The sequence below is a fragment of the Rhodamnia argentea genome, chromosome 6 (genome assembly GCF_020921035.1).
Source record: "Rhodamnia argentea isolate NSW1041297 chromosome 6, ASM2092103v1, whole genome shotgun sequence".
NCBI lineage: Eukaryota > Viridiplantae > Streptophyta > Magnoliopsida > Myrtales > Myrtaceae > Rhodamnia > Rhodamnia argentea.
The window spans coordinates 24,641,379-24,656,801 of record NC_063155.1 but is presented as its reverse complement, the minus strand read 5'-3'; the positions used below and the strand labels follow the sequence as shown (position 1 = coordinate 24,656,801).

Genomic DNA, 15,423 nt, shown 5'->3' with positions numbered 1-15,423 from the left:
ACAGTCCGACCTACAACGTCCGCGAATTATGAGCAACCGCTGAAAAAAGTGGTGGTAATGTTGATCTTCAGGTCCACAAGATTTTTGAAAGCCTAATCGAAAACTACAGCTCAATCGTTCTACTCCCGGCCATTTCTTTGGCCGGTGAGGGTCACCGGCGTAGGGTCCATAAAGAAAAAAAAATTGAAGAAAAGAAAAAAAAAGCTTATAAAAAAGTTAAAATATCATTAAAAAAGTCCATTAACACCGAATGGACCGAATTGATATAAATGTAAAAATTTTATGACTAAATTGGCAAAAAAAATGTTTAAGTTTAAATCTGCATAATAGTAATAAATTTAAGACTTTTTTGATAATTTTCACGTGATAAGATGTATTAACTAGTGGAATACTTTCACTTAAAGTAATTACCCGGATATTTAGATCAACATTTGAGTTACAAGTGACAAAACTTCTTGACACGTTGGACAATAGATCACGAATCCAAACGCTAGAGTTTACAAATAAAATTCGAATTTGTATAGACATGATACAAGTATTCAAAACTGATATGACTGTGACATATTTTCACATATATTTCAATTTAAAAAATGCTTTCATCGAACTACTTTTATTACGGCACAAATATGATGTCTACTTTGAAATAGGTCACGAATATCCTATTCAATAATAATCTTGGCACATTTTTTATAACTTAACCTAACCTAAATATTTCTGCCATTCTTCTTTCACTTATAACCTAACCTAATTTGTTTTTTGGTCGAGTAACCTAACCTAATCAAATGTCCGAAAATCAACCGAAGAACTAAAGAGCAGATGCTCAATTATGTAATACAACCCCCTTTCCACTTCTTTTGCGTGTTCTTTAGATACATATTTGTGAAAAATCCAAGCATACATCGCCAGCATAAAAACAACGCTTTACACAAGCGATCTCATCAATTTGTAATTCGAGGATTTTAACCGCCTAGCTCTCTTGCTAACCGTCAGATCAATAGCAAATAGGGAAAATTGTCTAAAAATATCCTAAAGCTCTTGCACTTTTGTCTATTCAATCTTAAATTTTTTAATTTTGTCAATTGAGTCCTAAAAGTTTTTACGTTTTGCCAATTGAGACCATCCGATCAATTTTGATCGGAAACCGTGGACACCGACCGTTTTTCGTTGCCCGGCAAGGGTCGCGGGGCCCTCACCGATCATTGGGCGAGGCTATTGCGAGTGAGGATAGCCTCGCCCCTTGCCCACGATGTCCTCGCCCACGCCGGAGAGGGTGGTCGGGCCCTCGCTTGCGTCCCTTGCCTGCTGTTAGCGAGGTAGGATTCGCCCGGTGGCCGGTGAGGGCTTGGCAACCCTCAACAGCCACGTAGACATTCGAAGTTCACTTCGAAGGTTTCCGATTAAAAATGGTCGGATGGATTCAATTGGTAAAACGAGAAAATGTTTAAGACGTAATTGTTAAAAATTAAAAGATTTAGGACTATTTGATAAATGTACAATATATTTAGGACTCTTTAAATAATTTTTTTTTTCAAGGTCGCCGCCGCCGGCGCATGAATAGTAACCTTGGAAATAGTAAAAAGCGGATAAGATAAAAGAGAATCGTTTGATAAAAGCGCCCTAAGTGCTTGTCCACGTCTACTCATCTCATCTTTGGAAAACTCTTTTTCCTACACCGTGTTAAGATTAGGCCGCGTGACGATATAGTGCACAATAACGTGTTTTCGAGGGTCGTCCAAGTTGCGCCCAATTAATTTCCCTAGAATCATCGATTACTCAGTTGAAGGCTTTGCTACCGTACGTTACTTTCCTTGTCCCCCTTTTACTAGCTGCTTTCTCTTGTTGTAATGTCCCGCAACTTACCAAACAAGGGAAGGAAAGCACTGGTTTGAATTGATTCCAGAACAAAAAAAAAAGTTGGCAACGTGGTTGACTCAAGGCCGGTTTGGTTCGGCTTTGAGGGAATGTCTTTGGAAAAATGCAAAGGCATTTCGGCTAAAGGGGTTTTTCGAAATGCGAGCATTGTTTGGTAAAATGTATTATAAAAATGTATTGGGATACAATTTAAATAAAAACGGTGTTTGAAAAAATCACACTTTGCAAAGCATTTTTTATTTTATTTAGAAAAATAAAAAAAGAAACTCAAAACCAGCTAAGGACTGGCGACCGATGAGACTCCGATGAGGCCAAAGTTGAGTGATCTCAGGAAAAGCTGGAAGCGGCTTGCCGGCCACTCACCGGTTGTTCGTCTGCCACCAACTGGTAGCTGAAGATTTCACTAGAAAGGCTAATGCTTACGATGACATTTCTGTAAGTATAGAGAAGGTAAAATTGAAAGGGGAAAAAAAAGAGAGCCTATTTGCATTCAGGAAATGCAACATTTCAAAGTAACTTTGAACATGCCTTGGGTTAAAGACCTTTAGAGGCCTTGGGAAATACAATTGCATTTTCCGAAAGCTGTCCAAAAAAATTGCCAAACGCCATTTCTATTTGACCAAGAGATTTTAGGGCCCCGTAGTCCCTTGCAAAAATGCTGAACCAAACGGGGCCTCTATCGGCTCTCGGAAATTGCCAATTTTGGAGCAAGATAACCCTATGTAACATCTTATGATAAATTTACGTGAAACTTATCCCTCTTGAACTCTTTGTTGTCGATACGAGAACATTCGAAAAACCATGGCATAAATGGACTTACTCCCAAAGTTAAGAGGTACGTAATCAACCGATCACTAGGAAATCTAATTAGGGTGCGAAAAACTTATTGAATAGTGATACCAGCGTAGCGAGCAATATTCAGACACGAGTTCACCCAGAGTCCGCGAGATCATATCCGTGTGTCCAGGTCTCGATCTATCTACTGGGTCTCGATCTATCTAACATCATTCTTAGCGGTGACTATAACCGTCGACGCTCCGAATTCGCGGATCATGAGACGTTCGAGAAGAAAATCTCCGAATCGCGGTCGATTCCCATCCACTCCCAGCGTCACCAAGCGCTCAATACAGCAAGAATATTTAGGGCAATGCATGCACATCATGCATTTCCGTCTTAACCCTTTTGGAAAAACTCTAGAATGGTGGACGTCCCAGGCAAGTGCTAGTCAAGCCATCGGCGGCAGCCTCCGGCTAAGTCCTACTTTTGGACCCGGCCCTCCAAAAACGGGTCAAGTCAACCCGCCAATTGTATTTACTTTTTCCGCCCGCCAAATCGATCGAGAAATGTTCATTCTTTTGTCGGCGTGGATTCGGGGCCAAAAATAATTGGTGTTTTGGTCAATGTATTCGTTCATTGGAAAAGGAACTTTCGAAGGAAAAAAAACCGGGTGCCACTAAAATTGCAGATGTCCCGCTTGGCCTGAGAGTTTGCTTTCAGTGTTGAACGGACTGCTTCTGGGTTTACATTGCCGAATTCTTCTTGGCATCTTCAATTGGATTAACACAAATGAACGATTATCTTTGTTTATAGATAGCGTACATACCCGAGCGTTGCGCCGGGTTAAACTAATTTGGGTTATGTACAATAATCGGAATGCGTGTTTAATTTAGATTTATGACCCGATAAAGGTTCGAAAAGTTCTAAATGTCGTTGTTATATGGTATAAGAGAATTTTGCATGTAACCAACAATGTTTTTGTAGTATTGAGAGAACATATCAAATGAGGCAAATACAAATCCTGATTTAAAATGGGTTGAAAGTGCAAGAAAAATTCTCCCTATAAGGAGGTCAATTAATCCCTTGCAAGTTAGAATCTCGGGTGTTGCTTAAAAAAATTGGTTAAGAAAGAGCTTGTCATTATACATATTAGGATATGTGTACCGGAAGTCCTAAAACTTATCACCAAAGTGCAATTGACTCCTAAAATTTACAGAAAGTGCAATCAAGTCCTAAAACTTATCAAATTAGTAAAATCGAGTCATTCCGTTAACTTTGTCCATTCAGACTAGCGAAAAATATTGACGTGGCTTTTTTTTAATAGTTTCTCTTGCCTACATAACGATGACGTGGCTAAAACCTACAGTATAATGCTAAAACGACGCCGTTTTAGATTTCGAGTATACACATCCCTTATATATTTGTTATCATCAATCATACCGATAATGAGAGGACAGCCCAATCACGAACAGGCCCATAAAGGCAATGTTGCGTCGTGGGAATGCACCAGCCCAACCTACTTGCAGAGAACTTTCTTATTTCCTGAAGAAAGCTCTTCTTTTCATTTCTTTTTTCTTTTACTAAATTTTCGCGTTCACAATGTATTTGAGACTGTTCGTAAAGTTGGCACATCGAGGCTCTGTTTGCTCCGCAAAGAATAAATCATTAATAATTACTTATGTCACTTAAGATGATTAGTCGACTGAAAATGTTTTCGTCGTCGAGCAACAATTTGGGTTTCAACATTTTCGTGGATTATGAAAATAGTTTTGTTCATTCATTTTTGTAAGCGGTGCAAGCAATCGTTTTTAGAAAAATGTTATTCAGATCTTCATTTTTCGCGAAATAAATGGGGGACGAACGGTATGATGGATTGTAAGCGGATACTTGGACGAGTAAGTCATATGTTGTACCCACCAACGCGGGTCATGCTAGCATTATTTGATGATTATAGTCAGCATTGTTCGAAATATTTACCCGGATATCTCCAATGCAGTTCAATTCAAATTATGCATCCTCGCTTTTTGAAGGTTCCACGAAAAATATCGTCGTGATCCTCGTCCTGGTTAGGTGAGCTCTTGATTTATTGGGTGCCTTGCGAGTTGGTTTAACGATGAGTCGTCCGTGAACATGCTGGAAGTTTTGTTCAAAGTCACACGCAAATGGATGATCTCACCCATCCGTAATTCACGGGCAAGTCCAGCAACTTATAATGCAATTATCATTAAAATACTAACAAGTAGTGGAAATTATCGCTACATTTTAGAAAAGGTTAATACCATGAAAAATTTCAACATAATACATCTGTAATAAATTTACCACCAACAATTTTTTTGACCACTAAATACCTCAAATTAGTACACTTGCGATAAATTTACCCTCCGTTAGTTTTCGTTAAATTTTAGAATCAAATTGCTGAATTAGATGACACGTGACAGTTGACGGGTATATTAGTTTGGGATTTTTACCCTCCGTTGTCATAGGTGTATCGGTTTGAGGTTTTTCGTAGGTTAACTCAATTTAATGAGAACTAACGGCGAGTAAAGTATTCATATATAGGTATATTAGTTTGGGGTTTTAGGCGGTTAAAAAATTAATTTTTGATAAACGTATTGTAAGTATATCAATTTGAGATTTTTTGTGATAAAAAGAATTAATTTTGAATAAATTTGGTAAACGTACCGGTTTAGATTTTTTTTTTTTTGGGTAAGGCCGGTTTAGAATTTTTCGTCGTACTAATTCTAATAAAAATCACGTGTCACTGATAAAAATTCCATTGTTTCAGCAAAGTACATACAGGGTGGCGGCCCAATTGGGATTCGTACTAAAGGTTTGATATACTTGAAGGAAAAGCAAAATGTGATCTCAACGGCTTTTTTGATTTTGCGAAGGTTCTAAAGATCCATGAGTTAGAAATCAGTAATTTTTTATATTTCGTATTAATCTTTCAAATGCGTGAATGCAGATTCATGCTAATAACTTTCATTATTTCATTGGTATCTTTCTAAACCGTGTTAGTAAATCAGTGAGTTGTACATAATCCCCCTCTTTTATCACATCGTGTTCTATTTCATTCGGTTAAAGTAAAAGCTGGGTATGGCATTGCACGTCAAAAACTTTTCGGTTAGACTTTCAACTTGAACTATGACAAGTTCTGAGACCTTAAATTTGTTGAAGAACGACACGAATTGTATTTCATATCTTCATAAGGCGAAAAAAAGAAAGAATATATTCACAGCGCAAGCTTCTACTGATTCACAAGATCGATCTTGTTTCCTATCGTTTTCTTTTCTTGTGGGAAAGAAGATTTTTACTCAAGCTTACACGACAGACGAGGATGGAAAAAATGGGGGATACTTGTAAGTGGCTTCAAAACCCCTGTCTTAATCAGATGATAAGGTGCAATTAGAAAAAAAAAACTAATCTTCTAAGATCCACCAATGTTGACTAACCCTGTCTTCTGATTTTAGGTAATGGACTTCTGATCTGCCATCCTCTTCAACGGCACGTCCGAAGATAGAATGACCCACTTTTACGTTGTCTCCCATAATCCGATGAATTCAAGCAAATTATTTGGACATATTTAATTAGCACACAAAATTTTTCATGCAAATGTTTTATTGCTTTCCAAGCTCTATGAAGTATTGTCCAGTGATGTAAGTTTACCCGGAGAAAACAAAAGTTCTATGGCGAGTCCATTTACCGGTGATTGCTGTTGCCACCGGCTGATGGCCTCGAATGCTCGTGAAATGTGTCTTCCGATAGCGTATTGGTGGGGAAAAATCATCCAAAAAATTCATAAATTTATTGGATTTTTGCCAATTCGAATCCTAAGTTTTTTAATTTTGCCAATTGAATCATAAACATTGTCAAGTTTTGTCGGTTGAGTCCATCCAGTCAATTTTAGTAGGAAATCGCTGACGTGAATGCCGGTCATCCTATGTCACCTTGTCGATGACCGGCGGACATCGCTGACCTCATTAGAGGGCTGCCCTCGCTTGCTCTAGAGTTGGAAAAACATGAAAATGTTTAGTATTGACTTGAAAAATTAAAAGGTTTAAAACTGGATTGACAATAATGAGTTTAGGACATTTTGGACAATTTTCCAATGTTGGTGGCTTAACTCAAGATTAGTTTAGTCTAAGACAAGCTCCAAATAAAAAAGTGCAGGTTGGTGGATGAGTGCAGCTAGTATTGATAAGATTTGCCATGATATATGACCAATTGGTTGAAAAAGCATTACTTGAAGAGTCGAGTAACTTCAGTCTGAATCGTTTCACGGAAATGATTGAATTAGATTGATGATAGAGCAGCAAACATCTTCTCTCCGTAACAACTGGCCTATCTTTTCAGACATTGTTTAATTTCTTGCAAGATTTGTCCTGTGGGTGTTATATAGAAGCACAAACTCAAGGGGAATTCCCCCACAGCCTACGATAAACAACCTGAAAGAACTAAGTGTTTTAGCGTAAGTTCTTGTTGCTGTGGTAGAGGAGAGAGGATGGAGATTGCAGTCGAAATAACCTCCAGAGAGACTGTCAAACCGTCTTCTCCGACCCCGGACCACCTCCGCCACTACCGGCTCTCGTTCCTCGACCAAATCTCCCCGCCAGTCTATAACCCCTATGTCCTCTTCTACACCCCACAAAACGAAGGTGATCAATTCAACATAGATGGTATATCCAGCAAGCTCAAAGCCTCCTTATCTTGCATCCTCGCGCATTTCTACCCCTTGGCGGGCCGCCTCAAAGGCAACGTCTCAGTCGAATGTGATGACGAGGGAGTGCCCTACTCCGAAGCCATCATCAAGTGCCGAGTTTCTGATTTTACCGAGAATCCGGACCCGACAGAGCTAAGGAAGTTGGTTCCTTTCGCTCTTGATGCCATCGGCGAAACAACCCTAGGTGTCCAGTTTAATAGATTCGATTGTGGTGGGATCGCCGTAGGGATATGCGTGTCACACAAGATTTTGGATGCGCTATCGTTGGTCACTTTCGTCAAAATGTGGGCAGCCGTCTGTCACGGTGAAGAGATACTAACGCCTCCTCAATTCGCCTCAGCCGAGCTGTTCCCGCCCAAGAACATATCGGGGTACGAACCGAGCATTGGGATTACCAGAGACAACATAGCTACCAAGAGATTCATTTTCAAAACCGATAAGATAGAGACACTGAAAGCCAGGTATTCCAAAGAAATGGACCTGGACCAAAATCGACCCCCGTCACGCGTCGAGGCTTTATCGGCCTTCATCTGGAGCCGCTTTGCTCGGTCTACAGGGGTCTATTCTGAACGTAGCAAGACATGCGCCGTCATTCACGCGGTGAACTTGCGGACCAAGTTCGACCCTCCGTTACCGCCCCATTCCTTCGGGAACTTCTACCGGGTGGCGATGACTTTCTTGCCCATGGACTCAGGGGAGGAGTGCTACGGGCTCGTGGCCAAAATGAGAGAGAGTGTGAGCAGAATCGACAAGGGGTACGTGGAGAGGCTCCGCGAAGGGGACGAGCACCTGAACTTCATCAAGCAGAATGCCGAGGTGTACCTCAAAGGAGAGCTGCTGACCATGAACTTCACCAGCTTGTGCCGGTTCCCAGTGTACGAGTCCGATTTTGGCTGGGGTAACCCGACATGGTTCGGTTCACCAGCCCTAACTTTCCAGAACCTTGTGGTCTTTATGGACACCAAGTCTGGTGATGGTGTGGAGGCACATATAAGCTTGAGGGTTGAAGACATGGCTGCTTTGGAAAGTGACGAGGAGTTCATGGAATTTGTGATTTCTCCAGGAAAAGAACACTTTTCGGAGTGAATGATGTAGAGGTTTTACACTTATTTAAGATCTGAATAATTATGGTGTTATACATTGATCCATCAAACGAATTTACCAGCAGAAAGTACAGAGAGTTGCAATCTCTCTCTTGAAATTTATCTACCTTAATACTCTCCTCAATGAAATGACCAAAGATATGTTTTCTATGGTTCAGTTACTACTGCAATCAGACTAAAAGGTCGTATCCACATCACTAGAAGAAGATCATGATTTCTCACGAATTTCCGGCTTGTTTATAAAAATCGCGCATCAACGAATATAAGAAGCGTGAAGAAATTTCCCAATCTGGACCGGCATATTACTAGTTGAACAGTAATCCAATAGCTCGAAAGTGAGCACAAAATGCCAGAGAAGGAGATCGTGTATAATATGGCGAGGCGGCCATCCAAACCCTACTGAAGAAGGTAATTTAAGGGAAGAAACCCTAATAGTATATCCAGCTCTGGCCGTCGGAGAACCTCGGCGAAGCATGAAAGTGGCATGATCATACGAGCTTCGAAGCATTCGAAACCGTCGTCACTCCAGTCGACATAGACGTTTTCAGGCACTTTTCCGGCGAGCGGTGATGGAATATGTTAGAGTTTCTAATCTATACTGAAATCTCCGGCCAGCGAGAAAGAACTTCCATGTTCATTCGTTGGGCCGGCGTCATCGATGGTTTGGAAGAAGAGAATCGAATGTAGCAGAGCGAATCGATCAAGCAAGTTACAGTTCGTGGTGCTTGAGATGGTGGCCGGGGTTTCGCGAAGAAAGCTTACCGGTAACTCCAAAAAACAACGTCTGATCTCCATTTCTGGCTGTTCTAAGCTTTGGAATATATATGGTATGAAAGAGATTGCCACCACAGAGATCACATCTTGAAACACTTAACCGGTAACTCAAGCACCTCTAAGTTAGCGTCAACATCTTACCTATCAAAGTATAAATTAGTTTACGAGTCACAAAAAGCTTTCGACTTCATCCACTTACCAAAAGTTGCTTCCTGTCATTCTCATGTTGATGGTATGATCGGAAAAGGGCGATTACAGGAGATGAAATTGAGTTTGTTCGTAGTTGAGAATGTTTAATTGCAAAAACTGCTAATGCAGATTTTTTCACCTGTTGCTTCGCGACAATTGCGCAAAAAAGTTGATGAATTCAAAACTAGTGGATACATAAGGTCGCTAACTCATTGAAAATTTTGGTTAAATTAAAGAATAGAAATTGGTTAATAACTCATTTTCAGAGTTGGTAATCCAAAACTAATTGGTGAGTCGCTCCAACTTAGGTTGGTAATTTCATATAAAAAATAATGAATCCGAAGAGTTAATATGTTAATGCTAATAAAAGCCGACAAGCTAATGCAAAAAAAAAAAAAATGTAATTTGGAAATTATAAAATAGAGTCGGAAAAGAAGTTGCCGGTCATTTTTTTTTTTAATCAACAATTTCAGCACCTGCTGACATTTAATGAAATTTATCGGCCTGAAAAAGAAAAAATCAGTATTTTCGGGCATGGAACGATGGAATGGTGATCAACCTAATCCACAATGTTTACCGCCACAGTAGTCAAGTAATATCTAACTTTAAAACAATAGATCGACCATTTCTTGAATTAACCATTCCAATCTTTTTCCTTTTAAGTTCTTACTCCGTTTTTCAAACCTCTAACCTGCTCCCAGCTCCCTCCCCATTGGTTGGTAAGCAAATATTCTCTCACCCCACTTGAGCTTAAGCCATCAATTTCTTGCTTAGGGTTTCTAGAACTTGGATGAAATGTGAAGGAGAGCGACCTAATGGGGTTCAATTTAGGTACGCCACTTTAGAAAAAAGTGACTTTCACTCAACTCTATATGAATGAAGACGGCAGAGTTTTCACAAACCAAAAACATTCTTCTTGCCCAAATCGGCATATCAGCTCCTTAACCCACTGGCCCAGTTGCAAAGTTCTAGCAATCACAAAATGAAGATTCGGGTTTGGACCAAAAAAAAAAAAAAAAATGAAGATTCGGGTGATATCGAAGGGGACAATCGAACCATCCTCGGTGGCTCCTAGTCGAGTCCAGACCTACAGATTCTCTCTTTTAGATCAGCTTGCTCCTCCATTCTATGTCCCTACTGTATTATTCTCTTCCGCTCCTGAACCAGATCGAGATTTCGATCACGTGAACATCTATGAGAAGCTGTTTTTACCCACTGGCTGGTTGGATCAAGGGAGATGAGCACGCCATTGACCTCGGCCAAGGAGCAGTCTTTGCGAGAGCTCGAGTTAACGCTCGACTCGCCAAACTCCCTGCAAACCCAGAACTGAAAGTAGTACAGCAGCTTCTTCCACTGGATCCATATAATATAAAATGTTGAAATGCCATTCAGCTGAAACTGTTCGACTGCAGCGGGATAGGCATTGGTGTCTGTATCTCTCAAAAAATTTCAGACCGCGCGACACTTTCGACTTTCCTTAGTTCTTGGCGGCCATTTCTCGAGGTGCAAGTAAGATGGTGGCTCCGTACCTAGACACAACCACAATATTTCTACCTAGAGATTGCCGGGTCCCTCTGCCAAACAATTTGATCAAGAAAGAGAAGATAGTCACAAAGAGGTTCGAGTTTGATTCAGCCAGCGTAGCCGCTTTGAGAGCCAAAGCTTCCAGTGGGTAGAGATCTGAAAGTCCGCAGTGACTGTTACCACTGGCTTGGAGTTTTTATAGTATAAATCATCGGAGAACATCTGTCTGCATGGAGATCTAGAACCATACTATGCAAGATGTTGATGTAGCTGCATATTTCAGACGATTTATCAGCTTATAATCTAGACTATGCTCTCCATGGATGCATGTTTACCTCCACTCTCAGTTCTACATTAGACCGACAACTCATTTTCCTGTATACCAGACCCATGTCCCCCACTTCAGAGCTGTAGTAGCATTCCTGAACTCAAGTTGACATGACTTTGAAGGAAGAAACCAAATTTATGTAATTTTAAATTATCCCCAACTTACGTGCCTAATAAACTAACGTTCACTCATTTCACCTAGATTTAACAGATGCTTGCACGTTCATCATCAATTGGAAGTAGACCTCCGTATCATTCATTCATCGAAGGGATTTGCAATAGCAACTCCAAGAACTTTTTCACATACTCTCGGACTCCTCCCTTTTGCTCAAGATGATGAAGTTCATCTCGAGCATCGTTTTCCGTATAGGCGGGATAGTACTGTCGTCGAAATTCCTCGACGAACATTTCCCAGTAGTGATAATTTCACCACCCCTATCATCACTCCTGCCAAGCCACCACAAGAGTGCATTATCGGTCAACTACATGACCGCACTACCCACGCGTAAAGCACCGTTGGGTACTCCTGTAGCTTGTAAGTACTGCTCCATCACTCCACAGTGTGCTCAATGGATGCTTTTGATGTAACTCCTTCATGTAATTTTGTAACCGCATGATTTTTTGGGAGGCTTCTGTGATAGCCACGTATACACTTCTGCCATCAATAGATCCACTACTTTCTATTGTTGAGATACCTAACTTACTATTGTACCTACAACTATAAAAACATATCTAGTGGTACTCTTACCACTATCTCTATCGCCCGAGTAAATTACATCCACATAATCCTTGCATTTAACTCCGTGTTAGTTGATGAGGAATATGTTATGGAAAGCACGAAATTTCTTGAAAATAGGAGGAACCATGTTATTAGAGCATTTCTCCAGTCATTTATCTTGTTGCATTCAATTTGAGAGGGCACTCTTTCCAACAGTGTAATTCATCTTTCTGACAAGCTTTTTTGGTGAAAATAGGAGGACCCTGTCAATTTCCACGTCGATATTACGACGGAGTGAATGACGTAGAGGTTATATGCTTAAGTGGGATAGGCCTCCATTAGTGCTAGCTAGTGTAAGAGGCCACTATCGGATCTTAGGTTTGTGACGACATACCTTGGCTTATTATGACACGAATGATTGTGATGTTACAGACTAATACGAATATATAAGCAGGTTTAATCATTTGAAAAGGAGTGGAGGTGGGTGACCAGCTAATACAGAGACTCAATGGGAAAGCTTGCAGTCTCTACAGAAACTTGCCTACCTCGGACGCTCTTCAATGAAATGGCCAAAAATAGGTTTTCCATGGTTGAGTGACTACTGCGATTTGAATAAAAGGTCATGACCACATTGCTAGAAGAAGAGGTCAAATAAGCTGATATGTGGAAGAGTTTCCCAATTGTGATAAAAAGAAAAAAATCACGTGTAAGAATGAAAGATGATAAAATATTTAAACATTAAGTCACAACTTCATCTAATAGTTTAATTTTTTTAGAACGGTTGATAGTGATCCCATAAAATCTCACATGGTATCAAAGAACTCTTTCTAGACCTCTATTTGCCTCCCGACTTAAGCGTGAGATGGAGTAATAGAATATTTAAGTATTAAACCATGCATTTATCTAACAGTTTAAATTTTTAGAATAGTTGGCGGTGACCCCATAAAATCTCACGAAAAAAGTCACAGTCTAAACCGGTAGATTACTTATGAACATTACTCCAATTACATAAAATCTCACGAAAGAAGTGCAAAGAAAATCCCAAGTCTGAACCGGTAGATTACTTATTAACATTATTCCAATCACTCTAGAGCAGGGAGCACAAATTGCCATAGAATGGGATCATGCCTCATTTCATAGGGAACCTCAAAGTGGCTCTATCTCATTATATTCCATCCATATCACAATTGCATTCATTTTATATACCTTTGGTGTCATTAGGTTGACAATAAGTTTTTTCAAAATTAACTATTTGTCCCTCTGTTAGAGGTGTTACAGAAATGTTTGCAATCGAGTAAACAGCTTTACAAACTAATGGATCGGATTGAATTGAAAAATGAAAAGATTTGTATAAGTTAGACCTTTCGTCACCGCTTTGTGGAAAATCGTTAGATATGAATATGTTAGATACCTGTAACTCGATTGGTGAAATAGTATCTCTCTCCAAAAAGGCATATTTTTTCTTTTACCGCCGCACTAAGAAAATATTTTGTTGCAAATGAATAAGATAACGAGGAATTGTCCATATGTAAAATCATAATTATTAATATGGGCCCTTTCCACAATATAGGTTGAACACCGGTCGGTCATCCAAACCCTGCTGAACAAGGCAAACTGATGGAAGAAACCCTATAGCATACCTCGCTCTGGCCGACGGAGAATCTAGGCAAGCCCGAAAGTGGCGTGCATGATCGTGAGCTTGGAACCATTTGAGTCTGCTGTCACTGTGGTCGACAATCGACATAGATGTCGTCGGGGACTTTTCCGGCAAGTAGTGATGGAATAGGTTAGAGTTCTGGACATATACAGGGAAGTCTCCGGCCAGCGAGAAAGAACTCCCATGTTCATTTGTTGGGCCAGCGTCATCGATGGTTTGGAAGAGAGAATCAAACGTGACCGAGCGAATCGATCTGACAAGGTAGAGTTCGTGGTTTTTGAGGTGGTGGCCTGGATTTTGCGAAGAAGGCTTACCGGCTTCTGCAAAAGCAACGTTCCATCTCCATTTCTAGCTATTTCAAGCTTTTTCGCCCACTTATATAAGAGCCCGAGTAAATTTATCGCGTAATCGACAGATATAAATATAAGCCGGTAAAAGATATTGAAGGCTGGTGACTAAAAGAAGAAGAAATTTGGTTCGTAAATCAAGACTATTTGGTAACTTAATCGGAGAAAAGCTGATGAGTCACAGTAGTTAAGATTTTACTAAGAAATGCTAATTAAAAGTTTGTAAAAGACACATAAAGTTGACAAATTAAAGAAAGAAACGTTGGTAAGCAACTCAAATGAGGGTTGAACTCAATTGGAGAAAAGTCAATAAGTAAAATTAGTTTAGGTCAATAATCTCTAAAATACGTTAGCGAAGGCAAATAGTTGCTATACCAAGACAAGTAAAGGTTGATACTCGGGAAATTATCCAAAAAGTCCTAAACATGTTGTATGGCAATCAATTCGATAATAAAACTTTCAATTGTGCCAATTTAGTCTTAAACTTTTTAACAATTTGTCAATTCAGTCCTAAACATTTCAAAAGATTTATAAATAAATTGGCACAATTGAAAAGTTCAGGACTTAATTGGCAAATTATCAAAAGATTTAGGACTAAATTGGCACAATTGAAAGGTTTAGGACCGAATTAACCATTGTACAAAAGGTTTAGGACTTTTTGGATAATTATCCTGATTAATACTCTATTAGAAAAGTTAGCAAATTACAAAAAATAAAAATAAATAATAAACAATTGGTGAGTAACTTGAAGGAGAGGTCGGTGGAAATAAACAAAGGTGGGTCGTCGGGCAAATTACCAAAAAAGGTCATTAACCTATTGTAATTGTGTCAATTCAATTTTAAATTTTTTTTCGGCCAATTGAGTCCTAAATATTTTATAATTGTGTCAATTCAATTCACTTTACTGGCCGACTCTAACATGCACAATTTGAGGTCTAGGACTTTTGTAAGTGTTCTTTGAAGGATGCCTTTGTCGGGGGCCGGTGAGGCCATGGCAAGGTTGCCCTTGGCCTCGCCCAAATTGGGCGAGGCCGGTCTAGGGCCACAAAGCCCTCATCGATGGCGACGAGGGCTTCGAGGCCCTTGCCCCATCTCCGACCTCGATAGAGCTCGCCGACCTAATTAGAAAAAAAAAAAAACGAAACAAAAAAAAAGGAAAAAAATAAAATATATGTTGTTGATTAAAAGTTATCATCGTCAACGCCAGCCAAGAAAGTGGATTGAATTGACACAATTACAATAGGTTTAGGACTTTTTTGGTAATTCTCCCTTGGGTCATCTGTTCTATCCAATGTGTCGTCTTCAATCTAAACAAAGGAATTTTCTTCTATCAATCTGGACACATCCTCAGCTCCGCAGTAGGCCTACATGGCAACATCTCATTGTTCTGCAAACCAAGCCCATGCCCCCCACTA

General features: G+C 39.9%; 1 protein-coding gene and 1 pseudogene across 1 annotated transcript; both read left to right on the top strand.

Moving 5' to 3' along the window:
* The first annotated feature begins 7,085 nt into the window (after nt 1-7,085).
* On the top strand, nt 7,086-8,574 carry LOC115749416 (stemmadenine O-acetyltransferase-like). Its single transcript, XM_030686229.2, has one exon. It carries the CDS (start codon nt 7,151-7,153, stop codon nt 8,453-8,455), a length of 1,305 nt encoding a protein of 434 aa, XP_030542089.1. The 5' UTR covers nt 7,086-7,150; the 3' UTR covers nt 8,456-8,574.
* A 1,880-nt stretch (nt 8,575-10,454) lies between these two features.
* LOC125315545 lies at nt 10,455-11,132 on the top strand (annotated as a pseudogene).
* The last annotated feature ends 4,291 nt before the right edge of the window (nt 11,133-15,423 follow it).

Coding starts and splice junctions, on each gene's coding strand:
- LOC115749416 (XM_030686229.2), top strand. CDS start 7,151: ATGGAGATTGCAGTCGAAATAACCTCCAGAGAGACTGTCAAACCGTCT.